Raw genomic sequence first — 19333 nt, 5'->3', positions numbered from 1 at the left:
ACTGAATAGATAGAAAAACTCTTTCAAATCAGATTGTCTATACATGTTAGGTGTGTATCTTCATACACATGGAATATAATTATAACTAATAACAATAAAAACCAACCTAATATGTTTTATGTCTCAGCAAGCTACATTATACATATTCTTAGGAGCCATTGTAGTATATCTCTCGAGATACTTTTATGAAAAGGTTTTTGTCAGCCATAATCTATATAAATAAAATTAGAGTTTTGTCTGTACATTGCTTAGAATAATGAACTTTTTGGTTATTTTTACATTTCATAGGTCAGAGAAACCGAATCAAACCTTATCTCAATTTCTGTCTGTCTGTCTGTCTGTCTGTCTGTCTGTCTATCTGTCATTCTCTTGGTAACGCTAAAATACGCACTTTATTACAACTACTCCTCAATAACTATAGCACTGTCCCGCCTGAAACTTATTTTCCAAATACTATACATATATGAGATGGTTTTAGACGTATTTCATCGAATATGAGACAGTTAGATATTTAACAGTAAACCCTTGAAAATCAAGTTTTTGTCGATTTTTGACGTGGAATTTCTGGAAGCCCATGTTAACCTTATGAGAAATGAAATTATTGAATCTTAACAGCTGTTTCAATTAAACAAGTTGGTTCTGTTCTGTGATGTTCAATAGCATTAAAGTTACAAGGATTACCAACAGGGTGCAGCACTAGCACTATTATTTCTTTTACATTTATGACAACAGCTAATTTGCAACCTGGAGGCGAGTGAGCGTAGCGAACGAGCTAACCTGAAGGCAAGTGAGCGTAGCGAACGAGCTAACCTGAAGGAAAGTGAGCGCAGCGAACGAGCTCCAACATACAGGTGAGTGAGCGTAGCGAACGAACTTCAACCAGGACGTGATTGAGCCATGCAAACGAGATCAGATAGTAAAAATAAAAGTAAGCCTACCGTTATAGGATCGACCGGCAGACACAGAGGTAATTTAACCTTTTATTGATTGTCATACCGATCCGGAACAACAAAAAACAACATAAAATGAAGCTATGTATAATAGTTTGGCCAGCATATCTTAAAATATGCAAACCAACTGCTGTTCTTTATATAAGAAGGTTTCAACTGAATATTATAAGATCCCCGTGCGTAGAACGGGTACACAGCTAGTATATCATAAAAGTAATACTATGCACAAAAAGTATTCCTAAATAAATGTGTAAGAGTACTAAATAATTATTATTTAAATCAAGTTCAATAAAATTATTTCATAGTCTTTTTCAATCCGTCAAAATTTATTATTTCAGAATCCAGGAAAATCAGTAAATTAAAGGCAGAAGTAGGGTTATTCAAAGGCCCCGCCCGCAATGCCCCGATAGTACGAAACCAGCATAACGCTTTACATACTTAAATCAACATTTCACAGCAGTTTAATGAGTTAATACATGAGTAATTACATCGTAGTCGCACTCTGTCTAGGTGGGGCAATATCAAACCTCATGTTGTACTGTACCAGCTGTAGTGGTGCGCGTTCCAGCCATCCCAGCTGTCGACATATAATAGTCTCGCGCATTAGAGTAGCCTACGTTTCAATTTTTTTTTTTTTTAACTTCGAGTCTATTCTATTCGGAATAGTAACTGAGGATTGCTAGCACAAGTTTCTGCCATTTAATAACGAGTTTTTTCTTGCTCGTTTTAGGAACTGTTTTTTATACTGAATTTGTGATATCTACACGTCCGTTCAGGTATTGCTTTAATGATTTTCTTGTTTTTAAAATTTTAAATTACCCAGTGAAAATATAAATGCCATGCATTAAGTTATCTTTGAATTCATACAAATCAAAAAACCTGTCTAAATTGTTTCTGCAAAATTATCCATATTTCACTATGTTGATTTGTTTCATCACAAACTACAATCACAAATAATCGTAATGTGCTTGTATTAATTTAAATAAAAACATACATTTACGTTTATAAACCCAGTCATGTATATAAATACATTACTGATATTATTTTTAATAAAAAGGACATAGGTTCATTAAATATCATAGGTCATACGTGCATTTGTTTTGTAAAATAATATAGATTACAAAGCTAACCATCCTCCCCTAAAGAACTATTCAAAAATTTTCAGACTACTCCTTTTAGACCAACCTACATAATGTTTATGATCAAAATTCAGCTTCTGTCATATTTCGTTCGACTTAGAATCATAATTTTTTTATCTAATATCCTCTTATTTCATTTGTCACAACGGGCAGTATTGGATTGGTAAGAAATCATCTGCCAGCACAGACAATCATGCCATTTATATTTAAATTTCTTATATATCTTACGGCTATCAAGGGATTTATCGCAATACTCTTGATATGTTTGTATTACAATGACATAATTACTTTGACCTTTATAATGGAAGTAGGATTTACAGTGATAAAGATTGAATGGCAACTACAGTGAAATCAGCTGTTTACGACCCTCTAATCCTGTTGCTGCAGTAATAGCATATTTCATCACTAGGGCCTAAAGTGACTATTTCGACCCAAGCTCAAGTTTTACGAGCGAGGGTTGAAAAGACATTTTTTGCCCATATGATGAACTATGATATTCGTGAAATTGCACCATTATTTAAACAAACTAAGTTACCAAACTGAAAAAGTTCTCATTTAAAGAAAACCTCTCACTATCTTGTTTTCAATTTAACTTTGCTGTTTAGTAATTGATTCAATAGTTTCATCTATTACAATTGTGTTCGTGAACATTATACTATCGATATGTCGAACTATTTACAACTAGCTGTAACCCGCGGGCTTTGTCCCGTTTAACTTCTTAATTTTCAAGATTATCTCGTTCGCATGGCTCAATCACGTCCTGGATGAAGTTTGTTCGCTACGCTCACTCACCTTTAGGTTGGAGCTCGTTCGCTACGCTCACTCACCTTTAGGTTGGAGCTCGTTCGCTGCGCTCACTTGCCTTCAGGTTAGCTCGTTCTCTACGCTAACTCGCCTCCAGGTTGAAGTTCGTTCGCTACGCTCACTCACCTTTTGGTTGCAAATTAGCTGTTGTCATAAATGTAAAAGAAATAATAGTGCTGCACCCTGTTGGTAATTTTTGTAACTTTAATGCTATTGAACATCACAGAACAGAACCAACTTGTTTAATTGAAACAGCTGTTAAGATTCAATAATTTCATTTCTCATAAGGTTAACATGGGAAACTCCAGAGCCACTGGGGCGGAGCCCGAAAGGATTTTTGAAATAAGAATATGCCTATATGTTAATCGGGAATGTGAGCTATCATCATGCCAAATTTCAGCCCAATCCGACCAGTATTTTTCGCGTTCACTTGTCACAAACATACATCCATACATCCATACATCCATACATCCAAACTTTCTCATTTATAATATTAGTAGGATAAGACAACAATTCACTAAAATCCATTGAGCAATCGATACACACAACTTTTACAATCAAAATTTAGCACTGAGTTGGCAACAGCTGATTTTTACTCCCTATCGAGTAAAAAGGCTATCTTATACCTGCAACGCACGAAAACACATATTTACGTATGTGTCGAAAAGAGTCACTTTAGGCCCTAGTGATGAAATATACAATTATTTTCTACTGCTCTAGGATTCTTTATATTTAAAACCCATGTTTTATGCTGAATTGTATTATTTTTCAGAATAGCATTTTTAAACGTGGCACAACGTTTGCTTGTGTTTCTAATTATCATACAAGGCTCTCAGAGCTTAAAGGTCTCATAGACTTTTTGTGCAAAAAAAATGACACATAAAATCTCCAGTCACAATAACTAAATTTTCTAACACGTTCTCATCACCAAATTAAAAGAAAATCTTCAATCAAAGTAAATACAGCTCCAGCTGATAGTGCCTTACATAATCATCACTGACGTAGACCTAGGGCGTGCATACTTTGTAATCGTCTGCACTTGCATAATTGTAACCACCTGTAATGAAATGTAATGTATAGCATAGTCGTTATCAAATCCAATAGTCCAACACAATTTGTCTACGGCTTACTTAACTATGAGAAACACTTTCTATTTTCAAAAACGATTTTAATTAGTGGAATTAACCTGTACATAATAACATGTACTGAGGAAATAGGTCATTTGCTGGCAAAGGGAATGTTGTACACGTCAATATAGAAAGTTTTCACAAAGTTCCAATGATATAAACTTAAATCCAAAATGAAGTACCAAGTTTTTGAAAATATGTATGAAAGATGCCTACAGAACTTGCGTACTGATAACAAACATTTCAAAGGTAAAAGAGACTCTTAAAAAGTTCTAACATTGTCTTTCAACAACTATTAACACGTGAGCCATAGTTTTGCACAACTCCCGTGACATTTCATACAAACAAGACAAGTTCCTCTATCTCCGGCAAGTCTGACACAGTTTTATCTCATGCACTTTATGCAGGAAAGTTCTCTTGCACACAGAACTTCCCTACATCGTGCATTGAATTCGTCTTATCTATACCTGAAATACTGTACTACGAAATGAATCAATATTTTTTTTGAAACGAGATTGATACAAAATATGACTTGGAAAAAAACACGAAAGCATAAAATGATACAATATTTCGTGTTTTTTAACAACAAGCTTACCATGATGGTTCAAGTGCTTCTAAATGTTCTTAAAGTCCATACCTGCAACAACAAAAACATGATTAGGATATTTGAATCACTATTGGATCAGTAAATTAACACTAATTTGTACGGGTTGTATTTCGTAAAAAGATTTACTCCTATTCAAAATCCCAACAGTTCTGAAAATAAGATGGTAAATTCATATTTAAACCTCGGAACGCCTACCTAAGAGACGTTATACTCTAGGAAATTATAATAACCAAGCATAATATGCATATTTAAATGATGTCTCTAATACATCTAGCTCCATTACTTAGGTACCAGAACTTCACAAGGATATTTGGGGGGAGGGGGATCACGTACGGCCTGAGTAACCTTTGAAACACAAAAGTGCGTTATTATTTCTCCTGCGCAGATGGAGGAGAAAAAGAAATTCCATCGACAGTGGATGGCTGCAATCATATGTGAGTATTAATTTTCAAATGTTGATAATATATACTGCCTTTGTTAACTAATATTACTTTTAAATCCGATCCCGTTCTTATAGTTTGAAGGTGTAAATGTATAAATCTTAGCCCTCTAGAGTCTAGGGATTGGTAAAAGCCTAACCGCACATAGATTATTGCTCTATAAAATTATCAATATACACAACGTTACTGACAATGCTAAAAGAGGACGTTGGCCAATACCAAGACAGGGACTAAACAAAATAAAGGTACTTCAGGAGTAACAAACAGATTGGAAAATGTAAATAATTGGAAAATGTTAAATATTTCTAACGCAAAGTTTTACGAGGAACTCTCTCTATCCATAACATCTAAACATTAGTTAAAGGTGATAAGTGTAGAAATAAAAATAAATGGACCAACAACAAGAATTTAATTTCAAGCTCCTGGTAAATATTTGATGAGAACATAAAAATATCATGAACCAGCACAACAACTAAGCTGAACAATATGATGAAATTGAAAATTTAAGTATAAAATATATCTGGAAGTTTTGACATTTCTGTCAAAATAGAAAATACAGTTGCCCAGTTTAAATAGCAAGTAAGGGTTACAACTTCCTTCATCTAAAAGATCAATTCTTCTTTATTGAGAAAAGTCATGATTAATAAATAGACTTACACGTGTAATCTCCTCCTACATCATGGTTCTTTCTGGATTAATTATTAGTATACTTAGGATCGCATTTCATTAGGTCAGGACACGTTATTCTATTATATTCTATTATATGTCCTAAGGTGCTAGTGCTTTCGGATTATACCATCATCAACAATCATCATCGCCATTCTCCCCTTTTCTTCTCACTATGAACGTCAGACACCTCATTGATGTATTCCATTTCCTTCGCTTTCTACCGACAATAAGACAAGGGTTCAGTGGTTACCTCTTTCCGGTTCCAACTCCACGGCTTCCTTATATCGTCTTCCATTCATGGCAAACAATGAGTGTGCGAGAGCCAATCAGTTTCCTACAGTACTCGCAGGCTTATGAATCACTTAAGATGGCACGTGCCTTGTAGGCCCTCAACTTGTAGGTATGAACACTAAGTATGTATTCTAATCTTCTAATTGTCTTATCTAGGATACATTTCTCATAGTCCACTCAGGTTAACCACATGAAAATCTACAAACATTTCCACTTCCCATTAGGTTTTATAAGTTTCCATGTAAAGCATAAATTTCGGATGGGAAACTTTAAAAACTTACTAATCTTATTTTAAAACTCCTCAGCAACCATTGCTCTATTCATGATTGGGATGTACTCCGGCTGGCCATCACCAGCGATGGAACACATGACAACACCAGACTCCGAAGTCTTCATGACTGAAGACCAAATCTCATGGATGGTGGCAGTGGTCTACATAGGGTCCACCGTGAGTCCCGTAGCCGCCGGGTGGCTCATGAACTGTCTAGGACGTCGCCTCACACTCATGATGCTCACCTCAGTCGCCCTGGCCTCATGGATTATACTCGCCACAGTCAAGAGTCCCACGGGTGTCTACATCGCACGGTAAGTTGTATACATAGACTCTACCCTAAGCATACAGCATACTAGGGGATATTTTTTGACAAATTTCGTGTTAGTATGTAAGGAGCACAAGATGCAAATGCAACTAACCGTACGAAATACTGACAGACTTTATCATCAAATCAATAATAATTTAACCTGTTCCTTAAGAATCGCTCGTAGAATGTTTTACAGGCTTTGTGAAATTCATCCTAAGTACTGTACTTCTAATCTGTGTATACCTTGGAACAAACATATTTTACTTACCCTTTTACAGTCATTTTACATCACCTATTCAACATTAGGTTCCTCGGCGGCGTGTGGGGAGGCACCGCCTACACCGTTTTGCCAATCTACCTGTGTGAAATAGCAGAACCAGAAGTACGCGGGGCTCTCAACACACTCTTCATGTTGATCGCCTACATGGGCATCATGTTCGAGTATTGCATAGGTACGTGTGACAGGAGCTTGTTTTACTTTCATTTCACAAATAAAATTTTATTCTGATTCTTGAAGAGAACGTTTATCCTGAAGTTAAAGGGACAATTTATATATTTCCGTAGGTTCATTTCTTTCCTACAAAAATATGTAAGGGCTATGGCTCAAAAGAATCAGAAAAACGTTTTTCTAAATTTGCTACATTCACAAAACGTTACGTTAGGCCTATGTAAAATTCTATATCAATACAACTACAGTGAGCTAATGCAATCTGTGTAACTGTACCATTAACAACATGTATTTTATGCCCAGGGCCGAAAGTCTCGTACACTGAGCTTGCCTACATATCTGCTTGTGTTCCCGCTGCTTTCTTCCTACTCCTGTTCTTCATACCAGAATCGCCTTATTTCTACCTGATGAAAAATGATAGGGAACGTGCTGGAAAGACTCTAGCGTGGCTTCGAAGCGCCGAGTCACCAAATGAAGTAAGTAATTTGCAAAACAAATCGTCATAACTTTACGTCAAATAGTGAAGAGTAAGATATTCAATATCCATATATTTCTACTTTAAGAAAGGTGGCCAAATACGACCTGGGATGACAGTAGCTTTCAGAAATCGAAATCCCTTAACAAAGTACGATGTTTGCAAAACATATCATCTAAGACCAAGTAGAGAGAGTGAAAAATTAAGAATCGTTGCACGTATACGTGACGAATAGTGACAGAAGGAGAACACTTTGTAATGGCATTAGGAAGCCAAATCACCTAATTAAGTAAGTATAATTTTCACAACTTAAAGCCAAACATTGATATCAATCATAAACAGGTCCAGCAGCATTGAATAAAGTACACAAACCTTTGAGAATTTATAAGCCAATATTAGCTTTATGCAGGTTCGCACTGTACACTAATCCTCAGAGTTGGCAACCCCTAGATAGAAAACGACCTGTCGGTGATCGAGAAGGCGGTGTTAGCTGACATGCAGAACAAAGGTCGTCTGAAGAACCTGGTGTCCACGGCTGGCAACCGCAAGGCGCTGCTGATAGCTGAGATGCTGGCCGTGCTGCAGCGTATGTCTGGTATCGGCGTGGTGATGGCGTACGCCTCAGAAGCGATACCGCCGATTGGCGGCTTCACGTCAGACGACAGCGCCATGCTCTTGTGCTTCACCTGGATTGTGTTCGGGTTTGCTTCAACGTTCCTCGTTAACTGGGTAAGTCTTGAAATCGTAGTTTAGATTACTATCCAACTCTTAAGACTTGACGAAATATTTTCCTAGGCTTTTTCGAGTTTACAAGTATATCTTTGCTGTTTCCAGACAGGTCGACGGATACTACTAGTCGTGTCCTGCCTCGGTTGCGCCCTTGGTCACGCTATGGTCGCTGGATGGTTCTATCTCGACAGCAACACTTCCTATGACGCCATGAGCATCGCTTGGTTTCCATTGCTCAGCTTCATGATTTTCAGCATCTTCTATCCCATCGGTCTGGGATGCATTCCTCCTATGATACAGGTTGGTTGTTTACTGCACTCTAAACTTGTTTTCTCACAAGATGTACGGTCCAACTCTTTAAGGCTTCCACTGTCGGTTCATAAAGGTTTCAATAAATTTTGGTCCTTAAGTAATGACCGCTTATGGAATTGACGATGTTCCAATTGCCGACATTTCGGATTTGATGCAGTGGTTCTAGTGATTTCGGACTCTAGTCTGTTCTCAGTGAAAGGAATGTGTTAGTATTAGTATCTAAAAGGTTGAACACCGTGGTCACAAAACTGTCGCACGTTAAAACGAGAGCATACGTGCACTTCCAAACTATTAGGCTGTCACAGTCTGTTATTTTTCAAAGTGTAAAGCAATGTAATGTGTCTCACAGGGAGAGATGTTCCCATCCAACACCCGTGGTCTCGCCTCAGGTGTCACTACTGCTACCGGCTTCTTAACCTCCTTCATCACCAACAAGACGTACTTCAACATCGGCGAGCTCGCAGGGTTCTACGTCAGCTACGCCGTATTCAGCGTCAGCTGCCTCTTCGGCGTATATTTCTCCCTGGCCGTCGTCATAGAAACCAAGGACCGAACTCTGGAGGACATTCAAATCGAGCTGTCCGAGCTCACGATAAGGAAACAAGAGAAAAAGAAGCAAAAGACGCAAGAAATAGACCAACGATAGATGGTTGGACATCAAAATTTTGTTCAGTGTAAACTAGTAACTAATTTCAACACCCTTTCACTCATTTGGAGGACATTTGTCTGAATGGAAGGGTTTATTGACGTAGCTTAACAAACTTTCTAAACAAGGTACATGACTTATAAGTATTTGTTAATTACTACAAAGTAAAATACCTACTACATTACTTACTACATTGCTTATATACCTAACAAAGAAGTGTCGGTACAAAAGCCACAAAAATATGCGTACAACCATTTTGTGCACTTCGTATCCTAAAACATAACTATAATTCATTAATAAATAAATTTTGGAAGGAATTAAAAAAAAACGTACAAAATTTCAAATGCTAGTTTGTCATTGTATAAGGAAGAATAGTCAAGTTGTTTTCCTACTGGACACTTGTTTAGCATTGAGCTATCTTTTATTCATGCTATCATTGCATTATACTTTTAGACATGTATGAATTATGTAAAGCTTTAACAAAAAGGAGCATTGTGAGGAATAGTGCGTGATTTAATTCATCTTGATTACTGGCAATATTGAGCAGATAAAATGTAGAATATGATTTATTTATTACATTGCATTTATTCTATTACGTTTATTTAGCCTATTTCTCTTTACCTTCAAACCGAATAGAATATTTACAATCTATTATATTAATGCATTGTTGTAGTAGTGATCCCAAAAACTCATCTAAATAAATAATTACTTAATTTTTAAAGGTATACAGTGTTAAATTTCTTCAATCTACCATAAAATGTTTCATTAAAGACGTTCATGTAAACATATCTTCTTAGATGCAATATATTGTAGTCCACCGCATTATCCATTTTTCTTTTGAAGAATCCGCAAAAAAATTTTTACAAATAAAAACTTCATATAAACCTCAAAACGAGCTGCCTCTTCCAGGACAGTAAAACGAAGTAAAAGCTCCCAAGGGATATAAATTGATAAACTAGGGTAATATTCTTAAAATAATAGTGAAGTTTCGATGATGTAAAATTAAGCATTTACAAAACTTTAACTAAGATAGAGTTCAAATGTATAAATTCAAACAAAATGTAACATAAGAAAATTCATTACTTCAAAAAATTACGATATATTGAATCTTAAGACATAAGCAAACCATGCAGACATTTTGTTGCGGTTGCACAACTAGTTTCTTTATAACGGCTCATGAAGGAAACAAGCCAAGATGAAATGAGGAAAGAAAGATGTCAGATATTGTAGCCATAAAATATACCATAAACCAGAGGAAATACAACGGCATGTAAACTCTTTACTGCGCGCTGGTCCCACGCGAGTCTTGGAACACACGTGATTTACGACAAAGAGAAAAGAAACTAGTTTTGTTAATCTAATACAATAGTCTAAATACAATAGTTATTGGTTGCATTATGGCTCGTGCCATATTGGAACTTAGATTTTCTTATGTTAAGACTGATTTTAAATGAATTCAGCAGTTTCCAACAATGTGTCGGGAAAGAGTCTTAATCAACTTCCTTATTATCTGTTGATTAACTAAACTGGAAATAAAATCTTCTCTAGGGCTTGCTGAACATTATGTTTTTATTAACCTAAATGTTAAAATAAATTGCTTGATGAAAAACTAATTTAATCAAATTTTCCACCAAAATTTCAATTCCTCAATAACATATTCCAAACAAGTAACATACAGTAAGTATAACTATTTTTAAACTAAACCTAATGTTTTTATTACTCAGTACAGTACATACAGTACAGTACAGTACAGTATATCGTAAATATTATAAGGAGACATTGTAATATTTGTACGTCTTGTTTTAGGTTTGCCTGCCATAAGATATGAAGACCTATCATATTATACTGCATTTATGTATTCGGTTTTTTTACTGCAAACTCACTATATTGATCTAGACTTGGTGTTAAATATGTGTTATATACCTTTTATGGCATTAGAAACAATTGAACGACATAACGAAATTTACTCTTTCAACTATGCCAACTAATTGAAAATCCAAACTTATAAACCAAGGTACAATGTCAACAAATTGAAACTCGTAAGCGGTACAATGTGGAAAGATTGAAAATTATAAACGGGGCGAACACAGATATTGAAACTTACAAACCGAACGATGTCATAATACAAGAAACAACCAGTGCATTTCCTATGAAGTACCTGATGTTACGATTATCGTTAACGGGGTTCTTTGCGATGTCTTGTCTTGTATCTTTGACGATAACGACGAGCTAAAACGTAATTTGGATTTACATATGATAATCAGGATATAACTATAATAACATGAAGCTAAAACTATAACCAGTTTAAGCATACGATAACTTTTGCAGTAGGCAATACGTTAACGTGATGAAAAGTGACATACATCTTATTTATTTAAATAAATAAATCTTCAATCCTTTCTACTTTCGACATAGTTAAGATTAGTCCGGTTTTTTTACCAAGGAATGAGTTTATGAGGGGAAAGGTGGAAATCAATATTGTATAGAAAAGAAAACAAAGTACATCCAAAACGTTGATTCTTGATTGTAATTTTATCGCCGTGTAAATGAAAGCTAGGTTTACAAATTTGATCAAACAGTTACAGTTAATACAAATATTTTATTATTCGTTAACTTCAATATTCATCCGTTACTTGTTCGAACTTTAAAGGTACTGTAGTTGTACTATATAGGTATTTTGAAAAGAAAGGACTCTTAAACCGACGAAAAACATTAAATAAACTGTTTTTGCCCAATGAAGTGCTGGTCAATATACAATTACTAAGAACAGAAATGGTAATGTACGATATCAAAAAAATGTGTTACCGACAATATTTTACAAAAATAGGCTAAATCTTGGCGAACAAAATAATTAAAACTCTCAAATAATACATTCAAATTCTAAAACATTGTTTAAACCGTCGTAGCTTATTGCATAATTTGTACAAAAATTGCATTGAATCGGGAAAATGTAATACAGTATTCTAACAAATAAAAATACGCTGCATAAAATAGACCCGGAAAAGTGATTTAAACTCTAGTTGGGTAAAACTCAGCCGTCCATTGTCATTAACTCCAAACACGTAAACGACTCGTGATTTTATAGGCTTCAGTTAGATTACGCTGTTTTATTGCCTTGGACTTCATTCTCTTTAAACATTCAATTTCAAATTAAAAGTAGCTAAGGAAAATAATTTTCTTAAAAAATTTCTAACAACAAATTAAATAAGAGCCAGTGTAACTAGGGTGAATTTTAGAATGTGCCTTTTCATGTATTAAATTGATTACCTAGTAATTTTGTAAAGTAAAATGTATTCATACTATTTGAAAAATGTAGTATTGTGTTTTAGAATAACTTCTTGATCAGCATCGTACACGTGTTCTCAAATTATCTGAAAGTACATAAAATAGTGAAATAACACTGGTAATAATGTATTTACACTTGTACTGTTTACTCACAAAACGGTAAAAACATAAACAAATTATAAAGTGGTGATTGATTTCAATGCATAATCAAATCATCAGACACCCCAAACTCCAAACATCATCAGACCCAATAGAAGAATCATTCATGACACTGGTCTATTGGGTCTGATGATGATTGGAGTGTCCAATCGAAATCAATCCCCACTTACCATCTTTTACATCTACTAACCGTCTAGTAAACGGTATAAGTGTAAATTGTATAATTTACAAGTATTATTTGACTATTTTTGTTTTAGGTAATTTTTTATCACCATTAATCTACAAAAGGGTTTAAGAGCGTTAAAAAAATTAAATCCAAATAAAACTATTATGAGTCCAAACTATTGAGCTATTATGAACCCCCAAGAATTATTGTTTAGTTCATACGTATCATTCAATACAATAAACCAACTAATAAATGTATAAACAAATTGACTTATACATGCACAACTCGACAACCCTTTAGCAATTTCACGTTAGAAGAAGACATCGAAATATTCGCAATAAGGAGGACTTGCGCATCTTGCGCAAATAAATGTCAATATGTTTTATGGCGACTTTATGACACCATCATGTCGGATAGTTAAACTTTCTTTAGGAGTTTTCGAAACTTTCATAACGCACATAAGTCTCTTTTATCGCTCTTTATCAGATTGAATTTGTATTGGGTAGATTATGGATGGATACAAAATGTTTAGTACGTTGTACATGAACAGCTTATCTAACAAGACAAGATTTTGTTACGCAAGAGTTTATGATTTGCAGATTTCATTGCGTTCCATTTGAATTAGTAACAGTGTTAGTTCAACATCGTTTTTTTTATTAGTCCATGCTAAAAACTTAATAATAAAATACAATAATATTTTTACAACTTACTTTTTTATTGAAATAGTTATCAATTTAGGGAAACATTTAAGGAAAAGTTAACAATTAGAGTGGCCTTTGCTTGTGTACAAATCGTGTGCCACAGTGTTGCAAATTGTGATAATACAAGAGGAATTGTATCTAATTAAGAAACAATTGATTATCATTGTCTAATTAGGCACTAAGCAACTCGCATTAACAAACGAGGTTTTTCAGCAGCACATTCTAATGGGGCCTCAATCAAACTACATCCTTATAAAACACACTAGCCAGCGAAACACAAAACAGCAACATGGAGACAAAACGACTATTTCCCGTAAGTGTGTCTCAAGTCAAAGATTTACCAATGGCATAATTTAGTCAAAGTACATTGGACTTCACAAATATTGTATACTAACAAAAATCACACGATTCAGTTAACATTCGCCGTTTGCAGCTCTGGTCGTTTGGTCGTTGTCAACTAAGATGAATAACGACCTCAGCACTCAGCACAGCCGCGAGCGCCTCCAACCCACTTCTCAGCTCTTTCTTACGTCCAGAGCTTAAATCAGCTCGATAAAATAGGATGGTACTACTTGTGTAATATATTTTACGATTTTTACTAAATGAAGCTGAAAATGCTGGGGACAAGGTTTTAACCCTATGCTTTGTTGTTCAATACAATTACCGTAACACATTGTCAAATCTTGGTCACACTAGACCGCGTCTTTGAATACGCAAACTACTTTAGTGTGTCCTGACGATGGGTGGTGCAACGAACCCGAAACGTCAGCCACTACCTTCGCCAATCCAACAGCGTCATCTACCGGATACATATGTTTCACAGTTTACTATTGGAAGCCATTAAGGTCAAAATCGATTTTCAATCCAAAATGTTATAAAAGAAATTACAAACAATACAAAACTGTCACACAAATAGCCAGTATTTTGCGACCTCATATTAACCTCTTTCCAGGGCCAAAGGAAATCTCAATTAAGATCTGCACTAAACTCGAGTTTACGTTTGCCGACGAGTGTTATTGAATTCCTTCATGACGACCTTTTATCGACCCGGTTATTCTTTCAGCTCTGCGGACGACGTAATAATCCTGATATTGATACAATTATCTTTTACTGCCCTCTTACCCGTTGAAATAGGTAACAAAAGTTATTGAGTGAGACATTTAACTGTGTATAAAACGGGGGGTTTATATTTATTTTAATCCGCTAAAAACTTCTTAGATAAATCAAAATAAAATCATCAACAGTAATTATAAAAATTAAAGTGTCCCTACAACAGCGGTTGACATATAAATACACATACATACCTTTTAATTCAAGGCGTACACAGTGATATATTCTTTCGCCACTGTGTAGAAGCATAGATAAATAGAGAAGAGATTTCTGCTCTTAAATGTATGGTAGTAAAAACAATTTTAGAATGTAAGGCCTAGAAGGTTTCATGATGGATTGCTTGTAGATGCGTTGGTAGACATTTCGTTGGCATGCAAAAGAGAAAAACAACCGAACTACGGATCACTGGCCACCGGCTTTTTAAAAACAGACCCAGTCTGATATGGTTTTATATGGATGAAAGGGCAAAACCCTGTCAACCTGTGTAAATTTGATGTAGTCTAAAATCCAATGGCATTGAATACAAATGGAAAGAACTACTAATTTAATTACAAGTACTCAAAAAATATAGCAAACAAGAAATAAGAAACCAAATTAATCGGTGATTAAACATCTATAAATTTCGGTTACCCCTTAATGGGCAAAATGTATAAACAGCACAATAAGTGCAGTGATATTACCGTACAAGAACGGTGCACTGAATGCATAGTACAAATCACAGTTTGCGTTATTTGCAGTTAAACCCATAAAAACATTGTAATGTTTGTGAATCGTCTTTATTGCTGCAACTAGTCTTGTAGTAACCGTAGCAATATAACGGCTGTCACACGTTAAAGGGTTTTAACTGATCTACATTACTTTATGGGTTGTGGCAAAGTAAATAAAAAATTCTCTTTGGTCACATTCAATAATCGTTTGAAGTAAATTGACTAAAAAACCTAGATGTATAATTTTATTTTTTAGTTTATTTAAAAAGTCATGGAATGTCAATGATCAGACAACATTAACATTAACAAGAAACAGCTGTGTTGTGTGATTGTACATATATGGAGCCTATACAGTTTCATCTAAACTTATCGAACATTTTTTTCAAAACCTTTAAACGTTATTTCGGATGTTTCATATGTTTTAAGAAAAATCTTTTGTCTACTAACTTGAAAATATCGAGTTTTGAATTTGTGATGCTATAACAAATTGTTTCAACATGATAAGCGTTCAACCACTATCCATATGGTCTATTCAAACAGGATAAATAGATTACTTAACGTATAACACCGATCCAGAAGTTTTTTATTTTATATTTAAATCGTATTTAAAATCAAACTTAGGTTTTCAAATATTTAAAATGCAAAAAAATGACTATAGCTTTTATAAAATTAATTTATAAGGAAAATATAATTACTAGCTAATCCGGGAAGTTAAACCCCCCCCCCCCCCCCAATAAATATATACCACTCTTAGATAACTTCTTGGTCAGCATCGTACGCGTTATTAAACTACCTGCAAGTACAAAAATACGTCAAATACCACGTTGTTGTGAAATATTTACACTTAAATTGTTTCTTCACAAGACGGTAAATACATATAAAAGTTGGCAAGTGGTGATCGATTTCGATCGGACACTCCAATCATCACCAGACCCAATAGGCCAATGCTGGGTCATTCGTTGTCATGTTATTAGCCTATTGGGTCTGATGATGATTGGAGTGTCCAATCGAAATCGATCACCACTCACCTTCTTTTACATGTATTTACCGTCTTGCGAGTTAACAGTACAAGTTGAAATATATTATAACAAAAGTGTTATTTGACGCATTTTCGTACTTTCAGATACCACACTGGTATCGGAAAGTTGAAGATAGATGGTAAAGAATCACTTACAAATTCCACTGATATATTCTCAGAGCGACTTTTAACCTCATCACAGATAGTTAAAGCAGCATTACCAATGGAGCAAGAGTAGTCAATAAGTGGAGTTACGAGTTACAAGAGGGGGGGGGGGGAATGGCGTTAATCTTATCCGGTAGAGAGAGAGGTTATGAGGGGGGGAGGGGGGGGGGTTACCGGAACTGAGATATTCATCTCAACGGCAAAATGCAGCGTTAGTCTTATTTTATTAGTTTACCCAAGGAAGCTCATTAGAGCGAAATTTATTACTGAAATAGTTAACACCCTTTACAACTTAAATACGACCTGCAATGCAATTTTTAAGGAAAACCTAAAAATAGATAATAGCGTACTTAATGCACGTTCGCAAACAGTTAACTTATCTCATGTACGTTTGAACACTTTTGCATCTAAATCATCATTGTTTATTTTAGGTAATATTAAAGTACAACCATTGAATACGGATTGATTAGTTTTATGTGAGTGTTAAAATTATTCCAGTTTAAAAAAGGCAGTTAAATTGATCAAGGGGAAAGTGTGCTCATGTTATTACTTATTTCTGTTGACTACTCCAATTATTTATACTTTTAGAACTGTCAGAGCTACTTTACATTAAACATATTATGACTAAAACTAATACTACGGTGTAAATATGATTTTAGGCTTCAGCGACAATTTGTAAAAGTCTGATTCAACTGTGTGGTTTATATCATAATGAGAAATTGGTTAAAGTCGATCCATAATTAATTAACATTAATTAATTAATTTAATTAACATAATAAATGTAATGTTATCCTCCACCTTCAAAGGTATACAGTTAAGTCTACAGATAATCAAATAGTTTAAACAGACCATTTGTCACTTTCCGAAAATCGCTATAAATCCGATCAAACTACAACACTGAACTTATCAAAGTCGAAAGACAAAATTCCTCCTAACACATTTTATAATGTAAAACAAAGCTCATTTGGATCAATAAAATCTTTAAAAAGGGACGCCACAAAAACATGTCACACGAATGTAATTTTTTTATATTTTACAAATTAAATACAAAATAATATTTTAAAAACAAATAGTTTATTAGGCATAGTTTTGTTCATTTCTAAACATAGCAAGCATACTCTCCTCCAATTAAATAACCAATTAAACGCGTTTAATTGCCTAACTTCCTCATCAACCAAATCAGTTGCAAACGCGATGCAAGGCTGTCAATTACTTCATAATCAGTTTAGGTTACGGATAGATAATACGCCGTATGAGGCGTAAAACGTAATTGGATAGAAGTAATTGCCAGTAATTACCCAGTGAAGACGCGTTACGAGAGCGTAACAAGCTCCTCGGTAATTCCCAATTACCACACACTGCCTGTAACGCCTCCTCGACGTCCAGTCATTATAGGATTTTCAACAAAGAAGTACTGTAAGAGGAAACTCGCTTATGGGACGTCTGCTTTCAGCTCTAGTATGTTGTGTGTTATGCACAGATTAAAGAGTACGGTCCCGGGCCCCTCTTACCACGAGGTCTTCAGTTTTAGCTTATTCCCTATATGGAATATTTGTAAAAATATAAAACTGCTAGACAACTGCTACTTACGTAAACAGGACAATATATCGTAGAGCATACCTGAAACAAAGAAAAATGATGTAAGTCAAAATTAAAAACACAAGAAGAAATTACAAACCAGTTCTCACTTTGTAGGAGTTCGATAAAAAGTGTAAAAAAACGTAATCAACGTACTCAATAAAACAATGGCAAACTAAAATACAATTGAATCTATCATGTATCACTGAACTAACGCTGTTACTTGAACTAAAACGAAATTCTATTACATCATGTAACTGTACACGGTAACCAATTAATACCATTGTACACGGAAACTAAATACTAACACAAGCACCGCAGCAAACCGGCAAACTTAGAATTTCCATTGGTCTGATTAAATATTGACTAAAATACTTGTTTCAACTTCTCAAATATATTCCCCAATAACACATTTAACACACATTAGATGTAACCGACGCTTAGATTTATTTTTACCGGAAAGTTAATAAAACGAGTTTTTTTTTTGGGTTAATAGCTTAGGACGAAACAAACAAACTACAACAGCTTTCTTTTCTCTGTAGGAACTAAATTAGAATTTTAAATTAACAGTATTTTGGCATTTTCTCTGTGACCACTAATCGTAAAGTAATACATCATATTACAAAATATTTTGTTATTTTCGCTCTACTTGACGACGACTCTAAATAAGAATTGGGTATTTTCATAATTTTGATATTTTTGTAAAGTTTCAATTTCCCGTGACCCTTTTTTCCCAACAATCGCTCTTAATGCGTCCCAGTATTCCTAGCTCTACACAAATCCAAAGAGCAATCTACTTGAACAAACAATGACAGTCAAATGTATTAGCACGAACGACGTTCTTTAAAATTAAAATAAAAAATTACTGTTCGATAAAATATACAAATACTGCCAAAACTACGACAAACCCTAGGTAGGCCTACATTTCACCAGCAGCTCGAAGAAAGCGGTCGTGTGCAGTTATGCGGTAGATAATCGCATCGCAGTGTAATGACGTCAGAGGAGGTTTCATCAGTTTTTAGCTTCACCGTAATACGCCCTCGTTAACAAGCCAGCTAATACGCTCGCCCTTTATTTAAACGTGTTACGTTTTCAGGTGAAATATTCCATTACACGAGCTGAAATTAAACTACGTTTTTTTGTAAAAAGTGCAACTTGGCGGAACGGTTGGGTTGTTACAATATTGACATATTAGCATTTACTGTTGATGTAGCTCAATTATATGT

The 19333-nt window shown here is 34.8% G+C and overlaps 2 protein-coding genes across 2 annotated transcripts in view; one reads left to right on the top strand and one right to left on the bottom strand.

Moving 5' to 3' along the window:
- The window catches only part of LOC128996395 (semaphorin-1A), a 488248-nt gene that overhangs the window by 274404 nt on the left and 194511 nt on the right, over positions 1 to 19333 (bottom strand). The window lies entirely within an intron of this gene.
- Positions 1622 to 9546, top strand: LOC128996397 (facilitated trehalose transporter Tret1-like). Its single transcript, XM_054421708.1, has 8 exons — positions 1622 to 1726; positions 4915 to 5061; positions 6333 to 6612; positions 6915 to 7060; positions 7360 to 7532; positions 7982 to 8260; positions 8366 to 8560; positions 8922 to 9546. Exons 2-8 carry the CDS (start codon positions 5013 to 5015, stop codon positions 9216 to 9218), a joined length of 1419 nt encoding a protein of 472 aa, XP_054277683.1. The 5' UTR covers positions 1622 to 1726; positions 4915 to 5012; the 3' UTR covers positions 9219 to 9546.

This window comes from Macrosteles quadrilineatus, unplaced genomic scaffold, assembly GCF_028750875.1.
Source record: "Macrosteles quadrilineatus isolate MER2022 unplaced genomic scaffold, UCM_ALF_1.0 Scaffold_6__1_contigs__length_79288215, whole genome shotgun sequence".
Lineage (NCBI taxonomy): Eukaryota > Metazoa > Arthropoda > Insecta > Hemiptera > Cicadellidae > Macrosteles > Macrosteles quadrilineatus.
The sequence above is the reverse complement of the archived record's forward strand: the minus strand, read 5'-3'. Positions and strand labels throughout refer to the sequence as shown.

What these genes read in the sequence shown, in the direction of transcription:
- LOC128996397 (XM_054421708.1), top strand. Translation starts at nt 5,013, where the DNA reads ATGGAGGAGAAAAAGAAATTCCATCGACAGTGGATGGCTGCAATCATA. An exon ending in CATGTTCGAGTATTGCATAG is followed by an intron (nt 7,061 to 7,359) that starts GTACGTGTGACA and finishes TTTTATGCCCAG; the next exon opens with GGCCGAAAGTCTCGTACACT. An exon ending in GCGCCGAGTCACCAAATGAA is followed by an intron (nt 7,533 to 7,981) that starts GTAAGTAATTTG and finishes GGCAACCCCTAG; the next exon opens with ATAGAAAACGACCTGTCGGT.